The sequence below is a fragment of the Pantherophis guttatus genome, chromosome 1 (genome assembly GCF_059756535.1).
Source record: "Pantherophis guttatus breed Tessera chromosome 1, ASM5975653v1, whole genome shotgun sequence".
In the NCBI taxonomy this organism is placed as follows: domain Eukaryota; kingdom Metazoa; phylum Chordata; class Lepidosauria; order Squamata; family Colubridae; genus Pantherophis; species Pantherophis guttatus.
In genome coordinates this window covers 296,027,570-296,044,257 of record NC_142063.1, presented here as the reverse complement: position 1 = coordinate 296,044,257, position 16,688 = coordinate 296,027,570, and the positions used below count along the sequence as shown (strand labels likewise).

General features: G+C 37.3%; 1 protein-coding gene across 1 annotated transcript; it reads left to right on the top strand.

Moving 5' to 3' along the window:
- Positions 1-2,711: 2,711 nt before the first annotated feature.
- On the top strand, positions 2,712-15,181 carry LOC117671734 (mitochondrial amidoxime reducing component 2). The gene is made up of 7 exons (XM_034427862.3): positions 2,712-3,194; positions 7,371-7,544; positions 9,517-9,679; positions 10,793-10,933; positions 12,438-12,499; positions 12,580-12,651; positions 13,637-15,181. The coding sequence occupies exons 1-7, from the start codon at positions 2,932-2,934 to the stop codon at positions 13,761-13,763; spliced, it is 1,002 nt and encodes a 333-aa protein (XP_034283753.1). The 5' UTR covers positions 2,712-2,931; the 3' UTR covers positions 13,764-15,181.
- Positions 15,182-16,688: the final 1,507 nt, after the last annotated feature.

Below are 16,688 nucleotides of genomic sequence, written 5' to 3'. Positions count from 1 at the left end.
TTTTGGGGTGAGAGTCCATCTGTACGCTGATAATACTCAGCTGTACATCTCCACCCCAGACCACCCCAACGATGCCCTTGATGTGATGTCTTGCTGCCTGGAGGCCATGCGGGTCTGGATGGGGAGAAATAGGCTCAGACTCAACCCCTCCAAGACCGAGTAGCTGTGGTTCCCGGCGTCACAATATAGTCAGCTGGTGCCATCGCTGACTATTGGGGGTGAGTCTTTACCCCACACAGAGAGGGCCCGCAATCTGGGCGTCCTCCTGGACGCACGGCTGTCTTTAGAAGAACATATGACGGCTGTGGCCAGGGGGGCTTTTCATCAGGTTCGCCTGATCCGCCAGTTGCGGCCCTTTCTGGATCATGACGCCTTGCACACAGTCACTCATGCCCTTGTCACCTCCCGACTGGACTACTGCAATGCTCTCTACATGGGGCTCCCCTTGAAAAGCACCCGGAGGCTCCAACTGGTCCAGAATGCGGCTGCGCGGGTGGTTATGGGTGCAACTTGTTGTGCCCACATGACACCCCTCCTGCGCGAGCTGCACTGGCTCCCACTGGTCTTCCAGGTGCAATTCAAGGTGTTGGTTACCACCTTTAAAGCGCTCCATGGCATTGGACCTGGATACCTTTGAGACCGTCTTCTGCCACCAGTAGCCTCCCACCGGCCAGTTCGCTCCCACAGAGAGGGTCTCCTCAGGGTGCCATCAGCCAAATTATGTTGGCTGGCGACACCCAGGGGGAGGGCCTTCTCTGTGGGAGCCCCTGCCCTTTAGAATGAATTGCCCCAGAAATTCGTAAAATCTTTGATCTCCATGTATTTTGCTGTGCCCTCAAAACCTTGTTGTTCCGCCAGGCTGGGCTATCAATGTAAAGATTTTTAATTGGGTTTAAAAGGGATTTTAAATTTGGGGTTTTATAAATTGGGCCTATTATTTAATAATTTTAATTATTTTTAAACTTTGTCTGTCTCTGTGCTTTTAATTAGGCTGTACACCGCCCTGAGTCCTTCGGGAGAAGGGTGGTATAGAAATAAAATAAATAAATAAATAAACTGTGATGATGCAAGTCCTAAAATTAGATAAAAAGAACCCAACTGAGCAAATGAATAAAAAATATAATACTTGTTCATTTATTCATTGAGGAAAATGTTCCCAGACTACCTGTTTGTGGCAAAAGGGTAAATAGTTGTTTCCTCATGAATGCAGCTGAGCTTCTTACAGGCTCTGTAAGACCATGTCCTGGAATTGGCTTGTGCAGTTAGATTGTCTAGAGATTAGAACTAAATTCTGGCTGCAATCCTGTTTTGCTTGCATATGCCTAATAAATATCATGTTTCCCCGAACTTGCTTGTGAAACACAGGAACATACAGTTCAAAAGGCCCTGCTTTAACCTAATCTGGTTAATTTTGCCTTCCAGTTAAATGTTAATCTTGTAAATTGATTAACTCAAACATAAAAAGGAGAAAGAGAAGAAATGGAGAGTTTTGTGCTAACCTGAACTGCTGCAGAAATAATATTAAGCAACGCAGCATTGCTGTTTCTTATTACAATACCATCATTTGTGCCTGTTTCTTGCAATCAGCTGTTGTTGAGAAAGGGAAAATGAATTCTGGGTGGAAAAGGAGAATGGATCCAATATGGATAGTAACATGAGCAGTTTCCCCCCCCCCCCAGCACAAGAACAGTTTTTTCCCGAACACCATCACTCTGCTAAACAAATAATTCCCTCAATAATGTCAAACTAGTTACTAAGTCTGCATTACTATCAATCTTCTCATTGTTCCTATTACTCATCTCTTCCCATTTATGACTATATGACTGTAACTTGTTGCTGGTAACCTTAAGATTTATATTGACTGTTTCCTAATATGATTTGATTGCTTATTTGTTCCCTATGACTATCATTAAGTATTGTACCTTATGATTTTTGATGAATGTATCTTTTCTTTTATGTACACCGAGAGCATATGCCCCAAGACAAATTCCTTGTGTGTCCAATCACCCTTGGCCAATAAAGAATTCTGTTCTGTTCTGTTCTGTTCTGTTCTGTTCTGTTCTGTTCTGTTCTGTTCTATTCTGTTCTATTCTATTCTATTCTATTCTGTTCTGTTCTGTTCTGTTCTATTCTATTCTATTCTATTCTATTCTATTCTATTCTATTCTATTCTATTCTATTCTATTCTATTCTATTCACATTTGATTACTGAGCCACAAAAGAGATTAACAATCCAGAAAGCCAGGTTATGTTTTTGTTTTATGTTTTTGTTTTGTTTTTGCATCTGTCCAGAATGCTTTAGACCAGTTGTGGAGAAAATACCTAGATTAGATGTCATATAACTGTATTTACCTGAGAAAATGCTCACCGGGGCCTGGACTCTGATCTAGGTTGCTTTTATGGCTGTTTTTGAGATTCCCCAGGTGCACATTGCCTGAACATATCTGATTACCGATATGAAGGCAGCTGGAGGCTCCAAACCAACCGTTCAAGTTTTCATGCAGAAAAAAGTTGGAAGAGACCTTGAAGGTCATTTTCACGAGTTTCATTGAACTCATTAGAAATTCAGCCATCCATTTGCAGTCAACTGTTTTCATTTTAAATTCTGGTGCACAATACTGTGTTTAACGCGGTCCTAAGCCTGCCTTCTAATAAACTCCAGGCGTTCTGAGGTTGGCTTTAGGTACCACATGCCTTAAAACCCCAAGTGCGCTCAGGGCCTGGCCAGCCAAAGCGCAACAAGAGCCCCAGCCGCTAAGTAAGCCCAGCCTCTCTGCCCGCCCTATAGGCTTCTTCGGCCGAGCTCCAGCCCCGCTCTCCGGCCTCTGGAGTGTTGGAGGGACGGGTGGCTCCGCCTGTCCCAAAACGCTCTCAAAATCTTCCGCCCCCGCTACGGCGCTGTTTCTGCACCGTTCTGCTGGCGTCGTCGCCATGACGGCTTCCCGCTGGTTTTCGCTGACGAACTTCGGGCTGAGCCCGCTCTCCGCCTCCGCCACTCTGGCTGTGCTGGTTACGCTGGGAATGGCCGCGGCTTGGTACTGGCGATGGAGGGACCGGCGAAGGCCGTTGCGGTTGAAGCAGGTGGGCACGGTGTCCGGCCTTTTCATCTACCCGATCAAGTCTTGCAAGGGGGTAGCCGTGCAGCAGGCCGAAGTAACGAAATTGGGGCTCCGGGACGGAGACATGCGCGACAGGTAAGGGTGCGGAGGTCCGCTGGGGATGATGGGGCACGAGTCCACGTCTGTCGTTTTGGCTGGGAAAGGAGCAGCTGTTACTGCCTAACGCGGCGCCGTTTCAAGCAAGCTCCTGACATTACCAACACTTGGTGTAACTGCTCTGAATTTCGGATCACGTTCTCAGAACTGGCTGCATTAGGCAACATATGAAGTCGCAGCCCCTGGTTTAGAAACCTCAGAGACTGGATTTTTAGTAAGGTATTAATCCAAAATCAAGCCATCAGGTTTGAAGTGACCGACATATTTCTCTCCTTTTCTCGGTGTGCGTTTGTGCATTAATTAATGGTTCTTCCAGGCAGGGTTTTTATTTGTTGGGATAAAATTGGCAATTTTAGACAAACCTCTTTCCTTGGTGACCTCTCAATATTTTCCTGCCCCTTCATATTTTCCTTTCCTTACCAGGTAAACAAAAATCAATTAAAATGAACCCTCAAACTTTGCATACTGCGATTTCCTAAAACGATACATGACTTTGTGCAACACCCCTCCCCCCCAAAGAAAACTAGTGATTTCTATGGGGATATGGCTGCTAAGCAAGAAAAAAAAATGAGATAGTTGCATTTTAAGATTAAAGTTTACTATAGTGGTCCCTAATGTTTGTGCCACTAAATAAACCAGGCTGCTGGTTTATTTTGGCAAGGCTGAAGCTGGTTTGCATAGGTAAAGTGAGAACATGTTTTGACAGCACTTCCAGTTCGTGTGCACAAGCACCGCTACTTGAAAACCAACAGACAACACCACCTCCCCAGGCCATTTTGACTGACTCTTTGAAATGCCTTTCAATTGTTTGGAAGAACTTAAAAATATGTAATAATAGAAATACTTGAGAAGTGTATAAGTTGAAACTAGTTATGTTTGATATTGATAAATTACATGTGGCTGAGACATAGTGATCATCTCAGAAAAGCTTTAGATGAAAGAACATTGAATCAGAATTAAAATAGTATTAGAATAATAGTTTTTACTATTGCAGTGAATGCTTCTGTACTTCAAATTAAGAGTAACTATAAGGGAATTATCTTCAGTTATGTGATGGGAATCTATACATAGCTTGTTGTAGACTAATGAATTGTAGATTTTTTGCAGAAAGCAAGGGGTTGGGTTTAATAGCTTAAATGCCCCATTTTTATGATTCGAGTGTGGGTTTTTTGATTCTGATATGGTGAATAAGGATACTCCATAATATACCTTACCCATTTGATCAGGATTAAATTATGATAGCTCAATGGCTTCAAACATTGCAAATGTCTATGCAAGTACAGATACAGATTTTTTTAAAAATAGCATGTAAATGCACATACAAAAATCAAAATTACTTCTGGAAAGTTGCATTCAATTTCCTCTCATTCCTTTTCCCTCTTGATGTTAAGCCTCTTGCAATTAACAAAACAAAGATAATAGAAAAATATGGGTTGTCTTGTAGAAATTCGACCAAGTTTATTGTTTTCAATCCAAACAAGGATAAGGATCTAATTTTTGAATGCTTAATTGCACTGCCAGCTTCTTATGTTTGTCCAGGATTTTCTGTCCCCTTTTCTTACTTACTCTGACACAAATGCTCTACTAGATGGATTTTCTTCTTTTTCATTTTGCTGTCATCCATTTCCTGGCAGACAGTTACTCTCTGGATAAGCTTCTAAAAGATCTAGTTAAGAGCCTTTTTTCTCTTAAAAGCAAAAGTGTGCAATTTACACTTTTAAAGTGTATTTTTAGACATTTTTAGAGGGTTGAGAGGTCAAATTGACATTGTGGGTAGAGCTAGATCTTGGTTGTTCCTTTTTTTCATCTGCTTCTCCCTCAGAACTATAGAACATTTCTGAAAAGCGACCCATAAGTCATGACTGGGAAGAACCAGAAAATCCTACTAGGCTACTAGTGCCAGTCTTATCTTAAGATATGTTCTATTCTCACCAATCTAATATGTCTCTAGTGGTAAGCAATTGCGTGTACACTGTTTTTTTCATAGAGTTCAGAATAAATCAAAGTCACCTGAGTCTTCTGGTTTGATGTCGTAGCGAGATCGGATGTGAAGAGTGGGGCTCCATGAACTTGCGCCGAATCCTCCTCGTTGGAGGACTCCCCTCCAAGGGCCTAAAGTCACCCTGTAGGGGTGACAAAGAAAGGAGGGGCACCCTGCAGGTCACAGAGAGTGGCGGCTCTCCAGCTGGACCCAGGGATTCCCCTCCATCTAATGACAAAAAGGAGAGGAAGCCATTATGGCTGCCATGAAGCTGGGGCAGCCGAAGAAACAAAGAATGTGCTGGAGCCGTGTAGATGAACAGTGATTGGAACTGGGTGAAGTGATTATTTTTTTACCAAAATCTAACACTAAAGAAAATAAACCCTGGAAAAGAGACTCTTTAAAATGCTTGTCAAAGCGGTGAATAATTACAGAGAGAAAAATTATAGACCCAAAAGAAAAGGAACTAAAGGGAGACTGCAAAATCTTTAAAATATAGAAATATTGGATTTTTAAACTTTATGGGCAATATTTTGGTAAGGCATTTTAAATGCTGGAATTATTTGTCTGACTATTGACTATCTGCAAAAAACTGAAATAAATATCTGTCAGATTTTGTGCAATGTTGAAATTTAAACTGAAGGCACCATCTACTGCTGAATGGAATATATACTCAACTCCTACAACCTTGGGAAGTACTAATAAGACAAAGGAAAAAAAAGTGGAAATAAATAACATCTGGAGGACTGTTGTGCTATCTACTATTCTATACCTGTCTACTTCATGGTTATTGAGGGTTTAACTGTGAGATTATGGACATCTAAAGAAAGTGACTTTTAAATGCCAGGATCTATGACTGAACTTACAAAGTAGATTTAAGGAGACATTTGGAAATCTTCCTGGATTACCTAAATGGAACTAATTGACTAACTGTGGGACACAAAGAACTAAAACTATTGCATTTCCCTGAGGAGCCACACTAGGATTGAGTAAATGATTTCTAAGATGGCTTTCTGAGGTCATAAACAATTGAGACTTTGGGGCAGTAACAGACTACTGACAGGCTATTGAGCAATATTTGGACCTATCAAAATAAGACAAGTTGTTGCATCAGGGGGAGATGAGTGGATTTCAAAAAGAAACGGTGATGATGCTCCAAAGTACTTATGATATGTTGATAAAGAACCACAGAGAGATAAAAGACTTAATGTATGACATTGTGGGGAAATCAGAAAATGTTCAACAAGGGACAATGAATAAAGAGCATAAAACACAGGAAATAGAGGAAATAATAGAAAGACCAGAGGAAAAGACAGAACAGATTAAATCAACAAATAAAAAAAGAAGGAAAAGACAATAAAGACTTATGAATCAAATAAGGGACAATATATATTAAGAGATCAAAAAATGGGATTGGATAAAAAGAAAGATCATTTGAAGAGAAGATAGGGGCTTGGGCAGATGCTCCGGAGGTACGGCAGCAAAAGATAGTAAAAATAGAAGAAATATTTGGGTTAAATAGGAAAGATGTAGACAGAGACAACAAGGGAGGAGTTTGGGAGGCAAGTCAAAAAATGAATAAGAATTAAAATAGTAAAGCAGGCAAGAGATGATGGTTAGAAAGGGAATGCTGTTTAATATAAGATTGGTTTTATTGAGAGCTAGAATAGAGGCAGAAAGATCAAGGGGAAATATTATTATACATATTTTTATATAATATACTAAAAATAATAGCTAGATGTAAAGATTAGATGTTGAAAGATGGTATCACTATGTACGTTTAAATAATATTGTGATTGTTATTAGAATGGCGCACAAAAACACTGAACAACTAAACAATGAAGGAACACTTTCTAATACAAATATGTATAATAACACCACCATTACATAAGTATGATTAATGTAACAAGTATTATTAATATTATTATTTGTATTTAAATGAATGATATCCAGATGTCTCACTGTTCATATGATATTGATGTATATCCATAAATAAATAAATAAAGAAATCTGAGTCCTTAAAGTAGAACTTTTTCATTCATTCATTGGAAATAGAATGGAATTAATGCTAAATTAGTACTCTACTGTCTACTGTTCACATTTTAGCATGTTACCTTTTGAAAGGTTGGATTGATTTTCAGTATTTAGAATATTTTGGTATGTTTTTAACTTAGATGTTGGCTTGTGATAAAGGAAGATGGACATATGGTGACTGCTCGTCAAGAGCCTCGACTAGTATTGGTCTCTATCACCTGTCAAAATGGCTATTTGACTCTGAGTGCTCCAGAAATGAACGACACTCATATTCCAGTCAGATTGTCAACCAAAAATCCAGTACGGGATTGCAGGTACTTTTTCTTTTAAGTTTTTTCAACTTCTCGAACAACAGGGAAAAAGTGACTTACATTTAGAAAAAGTACAAAATTAAAACTCTTCACAGTTCGGCATTTCTAAACCAGTCTAATATCTCCATGATTGCTTCTAGAAAATGCTTAAACTAGAAATGCTAGTCACATATATCTTGAACTTCATTTAATTTGACCCTTATATTAGTCTTGGGCCAACTTAATAAACCAGTTTAGGATCTATATCCCTCATGGGGATACCAACAACAAGATTGATTCAAAGGTCCAACATACCGGTAATTAATCTATTCTTTTATTGTACTTCTCAAGTTAACGCAGATTGCTTAGAGATATTCAAGCTGATTAATGCATTCTTAAAGTAAACATTTAAGAGAAAAATCCACATTCTAATCGGAGGTATTAAGAATGCATAGAAAATCAACATAGAATAACACAGAATCAAATCTTTTAATCAAACTTAACTATTTTTGTCCATTCATAACCTTTCTCCACATAACATTCCTATTGCTATGGTGCCTGAGTGAATGTAATTTATCATTGGAGAAGTAGGACACATTATTGCTCCTGGCTTTAGTTCTTTACATTTCAGAACCAAGATGGATGAGCTTCCCTCTATTACCAGCAGAACTGCTGTAGATTTTCTGGCATAGTGTCTTTCTTTCCCACCCCACCAACAGTTTATCTTATTTAACTTATATTTGAATCTTACAAGGATGTAGTTTCCACCCCCTTCTCCAACCTTCATTCATATATACATGCATCATTCGTACTAGTAAGAAACATAATGTTACTTTACTTAAAGATTGTTCGGAGAATGCTTCTGGTGAGGCATGAGAACTAATGCTTGTGAGGGAATTATGGCTGAAATAGGTAGCTGCAAGTGAGGTCCAAATTGCCAAAACTTTCTCTGGAAGAAACAGATCTGGAGATTGCCCATATGTACTTCAGACAGTTGGTTTTTGTGAGTAGACAATAGAAACCATAGTTTGTATTTATTGTCTTTATTTTTTGTAATTTCTTTTAAATACAGCAAGGAGGCAATTTCAGAATTGTTTCTGTAAAACTTTTATAAATGCTAAGGCTTTGTGAAATCAAGTTAAACTTTGAAGTTAATTAGTAAGAGCTCCTGTGTGGGAAAATCTGTCTTGTTTACATATCAGTTGCACAATAGTTGATAGTAGAACACAAGATGGCTAATTTAAAGAAAACGTTTGGTTTATGGCCTGTGAAGTGTTTGGACTTTTTCACTCTTTACTGGAACCAAAAGCTGAACAAAATCCTTCTGGAGATAACCTGAAATGATTTCTAAGGTGGATTTAACAATAACCATTTAAAGAAATAGAAATACTGGATTTATAAATGCTACCCTTTTAAATTGAAACAATGCAAAATGCAGCCATAGGAGGTTGGCAAGACTGTTCTGAGACCATCATGCCTGGGAATGTTAAATGAAGATTGTTCAATTCTGTCAGCATAGTTCAAAAGAGACAAGAGATCAATTGGAGCAAGTTCAGAGGAAGGCCAACAAAATGATGAAGAGTCTGAGAAGTAAGTTCTTTGAGGATTAGTCTTTACATATCTGAAAGTTTGTCAAATATTTGAAAATTAGAAGAGAGAGAGTGGACTTATATCTGCTGTTCCAGAATAAATAAGTTAAAACAACCAGGATGAGAACCAGTGGGGGTTAAAACAATAAGGAAGGAGGTTTAGATTAGACATTGGGAGAAACTTTCTGACTATATGAACTGCCAGCCAATGGAAATGTAGCTACTCCTTTGTTAGAGGTCTTCTAATAGAAACTGGGTGGTCATCCTTCAGAGAATCTTTAGTTTAGTGCACTGAGCAGGCAGTTAGACTAATTTACATCTATGATCACTTTCAATTCTATAATTCTATTAAATGTAATTGTAGTATCTAGCAGAGATCTTATCAATGCCTTTCACAATTCTTTTAGGCTATTTGGCTTTGATGTTCAAGGCAGAGATTGTGGAGAAGATGCCGCTCAATGGATTACAACCTACTTAAAGTCAGAACCATATCGCTTGGTTTGTTTTGAACCAAATATGGTTCCAAGGAATTCAAAAGATTTAATGGAACCTTTTCGTCCCACTGATAAGGTGAGCTTTGGTCAGTGGTACATGTTACAGTATAAGTGGATCTGTTTTTCAACCCATATTCTTTTTTATCATGTACTCAAAATAATCTGAGTGTATTTAACTGTGTAATTATTAGTCAATATTCATTTATTTATGCACATGCAAACACAGCTAATCTCCAAACTGTACACAGAATTGGACCTATAGTAATTAGTATTTGAATGAAAGATTACCAGGCAGAACCAGGGCAATAGAGAGGACTGCATAGTCAAAAACATCCCATAAGAAGGTGATACTAGACTATTTCCATAATGCTGTCAAGAAAAGGGCAATTGAGTTTCACTTAAATATGTCATTACTTTTTCTTAATGTACACTTATATGTTCTCTGCATACGAATGGTGATTGATACTAAAAGACAAATATAATGGAATAAACGTTTTAAAAAGTACCACTGTGTGAGAGATCCCTTTGCAAGGAGAGCAGCCTTTGTAATCAGTTTCCAAGTGGTGGGTGGCTGGGTTCTTTGTTGTAAAACCTGAATAGAGTTGATTATCATGTGACATATCTACCTTTTCTTTAGCAAATGGCTGTGGTCAGATACTTTAATACATCATTTAATGAAGCTACCAGATATCACAAATAGTCCTTGGTTAGCAATGGCAATTGGGATTGGAATTGCCATTGCTAAACAATGCAGTTATAAACCACAATGTGATAGGACTATGCTGCTTAGTAATTGTCGTTAAGCAAGGACCTCACATAACAGCAACATCTGACTTCCTGCCAGCTTCTCCATTTGATTTTGCTTATGGGAAGCTTGCAGGAAACATTGGAAATTGAAATCATGTGACCATGGCTCACTGCAACATAATGTTGAGCCACATGCCAAATGCCTGGACCATGGAGATGCTGCAGTAGCAGGAACTGCAAGGACTTATCTTAACTACCATTTGTTCAAAGCTGTCATAACCTTGAATGATTGATGAACAAGTGGTTGTTAAACAAGAACACCACCCCTCCACATACAGACAGTTATTTTGAGACTGCTTCCTTTTGTGCTACAAACCGACCCTCTCTCTGTATTTTGTGTAAATGTTTTGACATTGTTCATATACGGAATATGCTTCTCTAGATTGCCTATTCTGACTGTAGTCCTGTCATGCTCCTCTCGGAAGCTTCTTTGGAAGAGCTTAATTCCAGAATGGAGAAGAAAGTTCAAATACATAACTTCAGGCCCAGCATTTTGGTCACTGGTTGTGGTCCCCATGAGGAGGTAAGGTAGGACATAACTTTTTAGTTTACATATAGAATAATTTTGCACTTACATATGCATGTAACTGTTTAATAAAACATTTTTAAACTTGTATTTCTCACAAGAGTCAGCCAGGAAGTTGGCTGGAAGTCTAGAAAATGAACATATTGCAGGCATTAAATTGGGGAAAAGTTCATGTTATCTAAAAGTTTTCTTTGCAGTGAAAGGAAGCTTTTTTTCCTTTAGTATATTCCTAAATTTATTGAAGGGGGAGGGTGTCTAGTGTGGGTAGAAATAATGCTAACGGTGCTGAATAGAATATTTTTAAAAACATTTTCTTCAACAAAAAGTTATGATGTCAGTTATTTCCCCTGGCAAGTGGAAATATCAATCTGCTCTTTATTTGGTCACAATGGATTTCTAGGTTCAAGGTGAAATCATTCCTAAAAATCAGTAGTAAAAGCATAAAATGCATGATGAAGCTAGGCAATAAGATGTCTAATTTACTTACACTGAATAATAGGACTTAAAAATACATGGTTTTGGAGAAAACCAAAGAACCTGGGAAGCAAGCTACAGTTCCAGGACTCTAAAGCTTTAGATTAGGTTAAAGGTTAGTTTTCATAAGTAAAATTCATTCCAAAAATAATAGTCATTCTAATATGTAGCAAAAAGTAGTATTTGGAGAAATTACAGTATTGATGATTCCTATATCAACCAGGCATATTCACCATACTATGTTTTCTTTCAGTCACACATATATTCACAGATAGATAATTTCAAATTTTTCTTCTTTGCAAAAGTCTTTTGATCCAGCATGATTTTTTTCTGGTTCCTCTCTTTTCCCAATGCCCTTCATCAAAATCACCTCTGGAAGGTTAGGATAGCGGGCCCCAAGCTTTCTGGCTGGCAGCCCAATTTGGGGTGGGGAGAGGGGATGGTTTTGTGTGAGTGGCAGGCACTCACACAATGCGAGCCCAAGCACCTGCCACTCACGCAAGTGGAGCTGCCCTTCCATCACTTGCACAGTCCAGTTTCAAACAGGCCACTGTCCAGTAGTGGGCCATGGCCCAGGGGTTGAGGAGACTTCCTGAAAATTGGGGAGCTAGTGCAGGGGATTGAAAAAGATAGGAATAGTCCCCATACTTTCTGCAGGTGGGAATGTTCCAAATAAAATTGCCTCAAATAGGCAAGCAAATACCATTTACAAAATGAAATTTCAGGTTGTGCAAGTAGCAAAGCTTGACTAATGTTTTGCAGATAGAATTGTAAGTAGTTATAATGTACAGATATTAAGTTACGACCAGGTGTATCACTTTATTTTCAGACTGTATATAAAATTGATTTTCTATAAAATTGAATAATTAAAACTCTTCGTCTATGAAATGCATCACTCAGAAGCATTATTCTTTCCTTTTATTGGTCTCTTTTATGACATTTACATTCATGTCAGAAAACTCATAATAATGCAAAATTCATATGAGCAAGTTGAATTCCCTTGGACTTAACCATTATATTTTTGTAGGACACCTGGAATGATATTATAATTGGAAGCGTACAAATGAGAGGGACAGTGGCCTGTCCCAGGTATGAATTTTTTGTTATTGTATTTCATGGCTGAAAATAATTTAAGGCTGTTGTTACCTCATTCAGCTTTCTCATTGTAGGTGTATTCTTACAACAGTTGATCCAGATACTGGCATCATAGACAGAAAAGAACCTCTTAATACTTTGAAAAGGTAATAAAATATTTTGGCATCTTCAATACAATTGATGAAAGCCAATTTGGTGTAGTTTAAGTATTAGGCTAGAAACTGGGAGTCTGTAAATTCTAGTCCTATTTTAGGCACAAAGCAGTTGGGTGATCTTGGTCCAGTCACACACTCTCAACCCTAGAATGGAGGCAGTGGCAAACCAGTTCCAACAATGTTGCCAAAAAACAACAACCCTACACGGATTTCTCTAGGCAGTTACCAGGAACCAAGATTGATTTGAAGGTAGACACACACACACACACACACACACACACACACACACACACACACACATTATGTGCATGATTGTGGTTTTTTCAAATGTGGTGGCAAGTATCTTTGCACATTTGGGAGGGCTAAAATTTTATTGAGAACAACCTTCCACAAACTGGTACCCTCCAAATGAGATGAGACTATAGTTTCCTGGCTGGCAATTATGTTCCCAGTGTGCCTGGAGAAAGCAGTTTGGAGAAACTGGAGCAAATGCAATAGCAAAATTTCCTTGTTTTGTGAATTTTTGCTACCGCAGAGTCCATTAATAAAATTAGGCATTTCATGAATGAAGGTGAATATACGTGTCTCAGGATAGGTAGGTAGATCATCTTCAATGTTTCAGTTGTCTTGCTTAGCTTTTGTCTTTAATGTTCTTAATCCTAATAATTGTAATGAATATTATTCAATTTAAAAAATGAAAATACAATTTCAAGTACAGTGCAACTTTTAAGGTTGTATGTTATACTAAAGCCCCGCTGAGTTCAGTTTAACAATAGTCCAAACAATTATGTTTAGATTTCAGCTTTAATTTTAGGCTTTCAAAATAGTTGTTACTATGTGATTGTGAGATTTTGTAACAATCTGGAATTTTTGGCATGTAGGAAACATATGCTTGTTAGCTTCTTATAATAAAATGTTATCTGCTTATTTTAACTATTTTATGAGTAATTCATTATGACCTTATTTTTTCTAATAGTTACCGCTTGTGTGAGCCTTCTGAAAAGCATATATACAAATCAAGCCCTCTGTTTGGATGGTACTTTGGAGTTGATAAAACAGGAACACTTAAGGTTGGAGATCAGGTTTACAAGATCATGTGGTGATAGAAATTTCCAAATGGAAATGCATTTTGACATCTTTTAAAAATCTTTTTTGAAGCTGATATCTTTCTAATGAAAACTGTCTATCTTTAATCTAGGAATACTTTCTGTAACTTTTTAAATGCAGTTGTATTGGTGATAAATAAATGATTTTCTGCTTTCTAGAATTGAGTCAGAAATGTTGTAGTTTAACTCTGTATAGTAATTAATACATAATGATTATGGAAAACTTATGAGAGGTAAAACGAAGCATGAGCCATCAATGTGACGTGCTGCAAAGAAGACAAATGCAATTTTAGACTACATCAAGCTGATGTATAATTTCCAAATCATGGGATATATAATCAATCCACTCTGGTTTTTCTCTGGCTCAGTGCTTTGACTGAGCAGCACCCTTTAAGGTTTCAGAGAAGTTTAAACAGATTCAGAGAAGGTTAGCAAAGTTGATCAAGGGATGAGAATCTAAGATTTTTGAAGAGAGATTGAAGAAGGTGGGTGTGATCACCTTAAGAAAATATAATTGAGGGGGATATAATAACCCTGTTCATATACCTGAAAGGATGTCACATGGATGAAGGTAAATCTCTCTTATTACTGGATTTAATTAAATAGTAATTGATTTAAGTTATAGGAGGGTAGGTTCCCATTAAGTGTCATAAACACATTCCTAGGTGGCTCTACTGTTATTGACATCTGCTGCCTTCTCTTAACAGTTAATCATGGTTTTTAAATTTTTCTCAGTAATTATTTTTATATATTACTGTTTTATAGTTTTACTGTTATTGTTTATTAACAAAAAATTGTTGTTGTTTTTTTGTGAGATGGGTAGCTATATAAATTTGATGACTGAATGAAGGAAGGAAGGAATCAAGGAATCAATCAAGGAATCAATACTAGTTTGACAGTGGAACCAGTGAAATGAGAGATGATGGGGCTCTCATCTGCTTGATGTGTTCATGCAGAGTGCCGTCTGTCTGATATGGTTTAATCTGGATTCCAGCACCAGCAAGGATTTGAACTTAATAGCCTAAATGGTTTCTTTAACTCTGTAATTCTAAATTCCAAATTCTTCACTGTCAGTCCATATTTTTATATATCTTATTCTAAGTATTACTTGGAACTAAGTTGCATTGATTTCAATATGGCTTTGTTATAATATGATAATGTCACATTTGGATCAGCCTCATGTTTCCTAATCCCTTTTATATTACTCACAAAGATATATAAAATATGTATCGATAAGCTTTCTTTACTTTATATCATAATTTGTATCAGATTTATTTTTAAGAGATCAAATTTTAACATTTGTAATATATGCTCTTGCTTGTAAGAATATTATCAAATTACTGAATGTAAACTTTGCAAGTAATAGGGGAACTATTACTTGATTTTTAAAAATAAAAATATAAAATGTACAAGCATTTTTCCATGTAATTATCTGAAGTTATTGAAACAATACATTTGCAAAAATATTAATAACCTTATTTTGTATAATAGTCTGATTTAGGGTGATTAGTAAGCTTCAATTATATGTATCATAGAATTATGCATTTGATACAAGAACGTAGTTCCTTTTTAGTGCGTATTCTTCCTTTATTCTGCAGTATATGTTCTTGTTATTACTATCAGGAAAAGGTACTATGGAATTTAAAGGTGAAAAAAAGGATTCTCAAATTCTGCTGTGCTGTGTTCCAATAAAATGATAAATGATAAATAACATGAAACTTTTTCATATATAAAACTATTTTATTGAGGCTAGCCACAGCTAGAACCTACTCACAAAACATCTTCTAAGCTGTTTTAATAAGGCTGAGGAGGGGCATGGATCTAAAGAGCAGGTGGCTAAGCTCCCAGTCCCAAGAACCCTGTCCATTTCTCAGGTCCAAGGACTTCAAGCTGTTCATGTCAACTACATTCAGCTACCTAATGTTTAGGTAACGTTACATATCAATAATTTGGATTCTCAATCAACAAAATGGCATTATGTCAATTCAAAAGTAACCATCCCTTTTCTTTCTCCTTTTTCCATTTTGTTCATCCATTCATGCAGTCTTCTTACCTTCTTAGTTACAATCTTCCATATGCGATGATCATTACCAAATGGGCTATAGATACTTACCTCTATCCCCCATCTTGGCTTTGATCAATTGAAACTTTCACACAACCTTTTTAGTGAGATGGGACATCAGCCTTAGTTGTGCCCAAGCTGCATGCAGCACTCCCTGACAAAGGGAAGGAGAATGTCAGTTCTGAAACATCGAGGCCAAGTACACTGTAAGTGCAATAAAACCCGAGTTTTATTTCAAGTATGCTCACATTATTCTATGGAAATTGGAATGCCAAGACTATCTTGCAAGGCAACTTACTATTGGCTCATACGTTCCCAACTAATATACTAAGGATTCAACATGTTTTCCAACCTTTGTCCATTTTTAAGATATAATTTTGAATGATTAACTTTTCCTAACCCTGTTTTAGAAACTGCCCCAGTAAATAGTTCTTAAAGTTACCCAGACATCTGACACAAACAGGATATGTCATCATTTTTGTCTTCATGCTCACTACCTGTCAGCCTTCACTTTAAAATCTAATATTGTTTGGCTTTTTGTGTATTTTTTAAAAATTCTGGACAGTAGTAGTCTTTCAACACACAAAAATGTGTGTGTTGGGACTTAGTAAATTGTCTGCTTTTTCTCTCCTCCATGGTCAGCCTTGACAGTCTACATTTACATTATTTCCTGATTCCAGCAATCAAGTTCAATCCAGCCTTTTCAAACCTGTGATCTGTGAAGTCTGGATCACATGACTCATATGCCACATTGTCTTAGATTCTATATTATTGCTAGTATAAATTCTTGAAAATAAAGATTTGTTGGGAAAATACTACGATTGAAAAATCAGCCTTTTCTGAGGCTGGAAAAAGTAATC

Bases quoted from the DNA above. Each gene is read 5' to 3' on its own strand.
- LOC117671734 (XM_034427862.3), top strand. From the start codon at position 2,932: ATGACGGCTTCCCGCTGGTTTTCGCTGACGAACTTCGGGCTGAGCCCG. The intron at 3,195-7,370 runs GTAAGGGTGCGG...TTTTTAACTTAG, and splicing joins GACGGAGACATGCGCGACAG to ATGTTGGCTTGTGATAAAGG. The intron at 7,545-9,516 runs GTACTTTTTCTT...CAATTCTTTTAG, and splicing joins AATCCAGTACGGGATTGCAG to GCTATTTGGCTTTGATGTTC.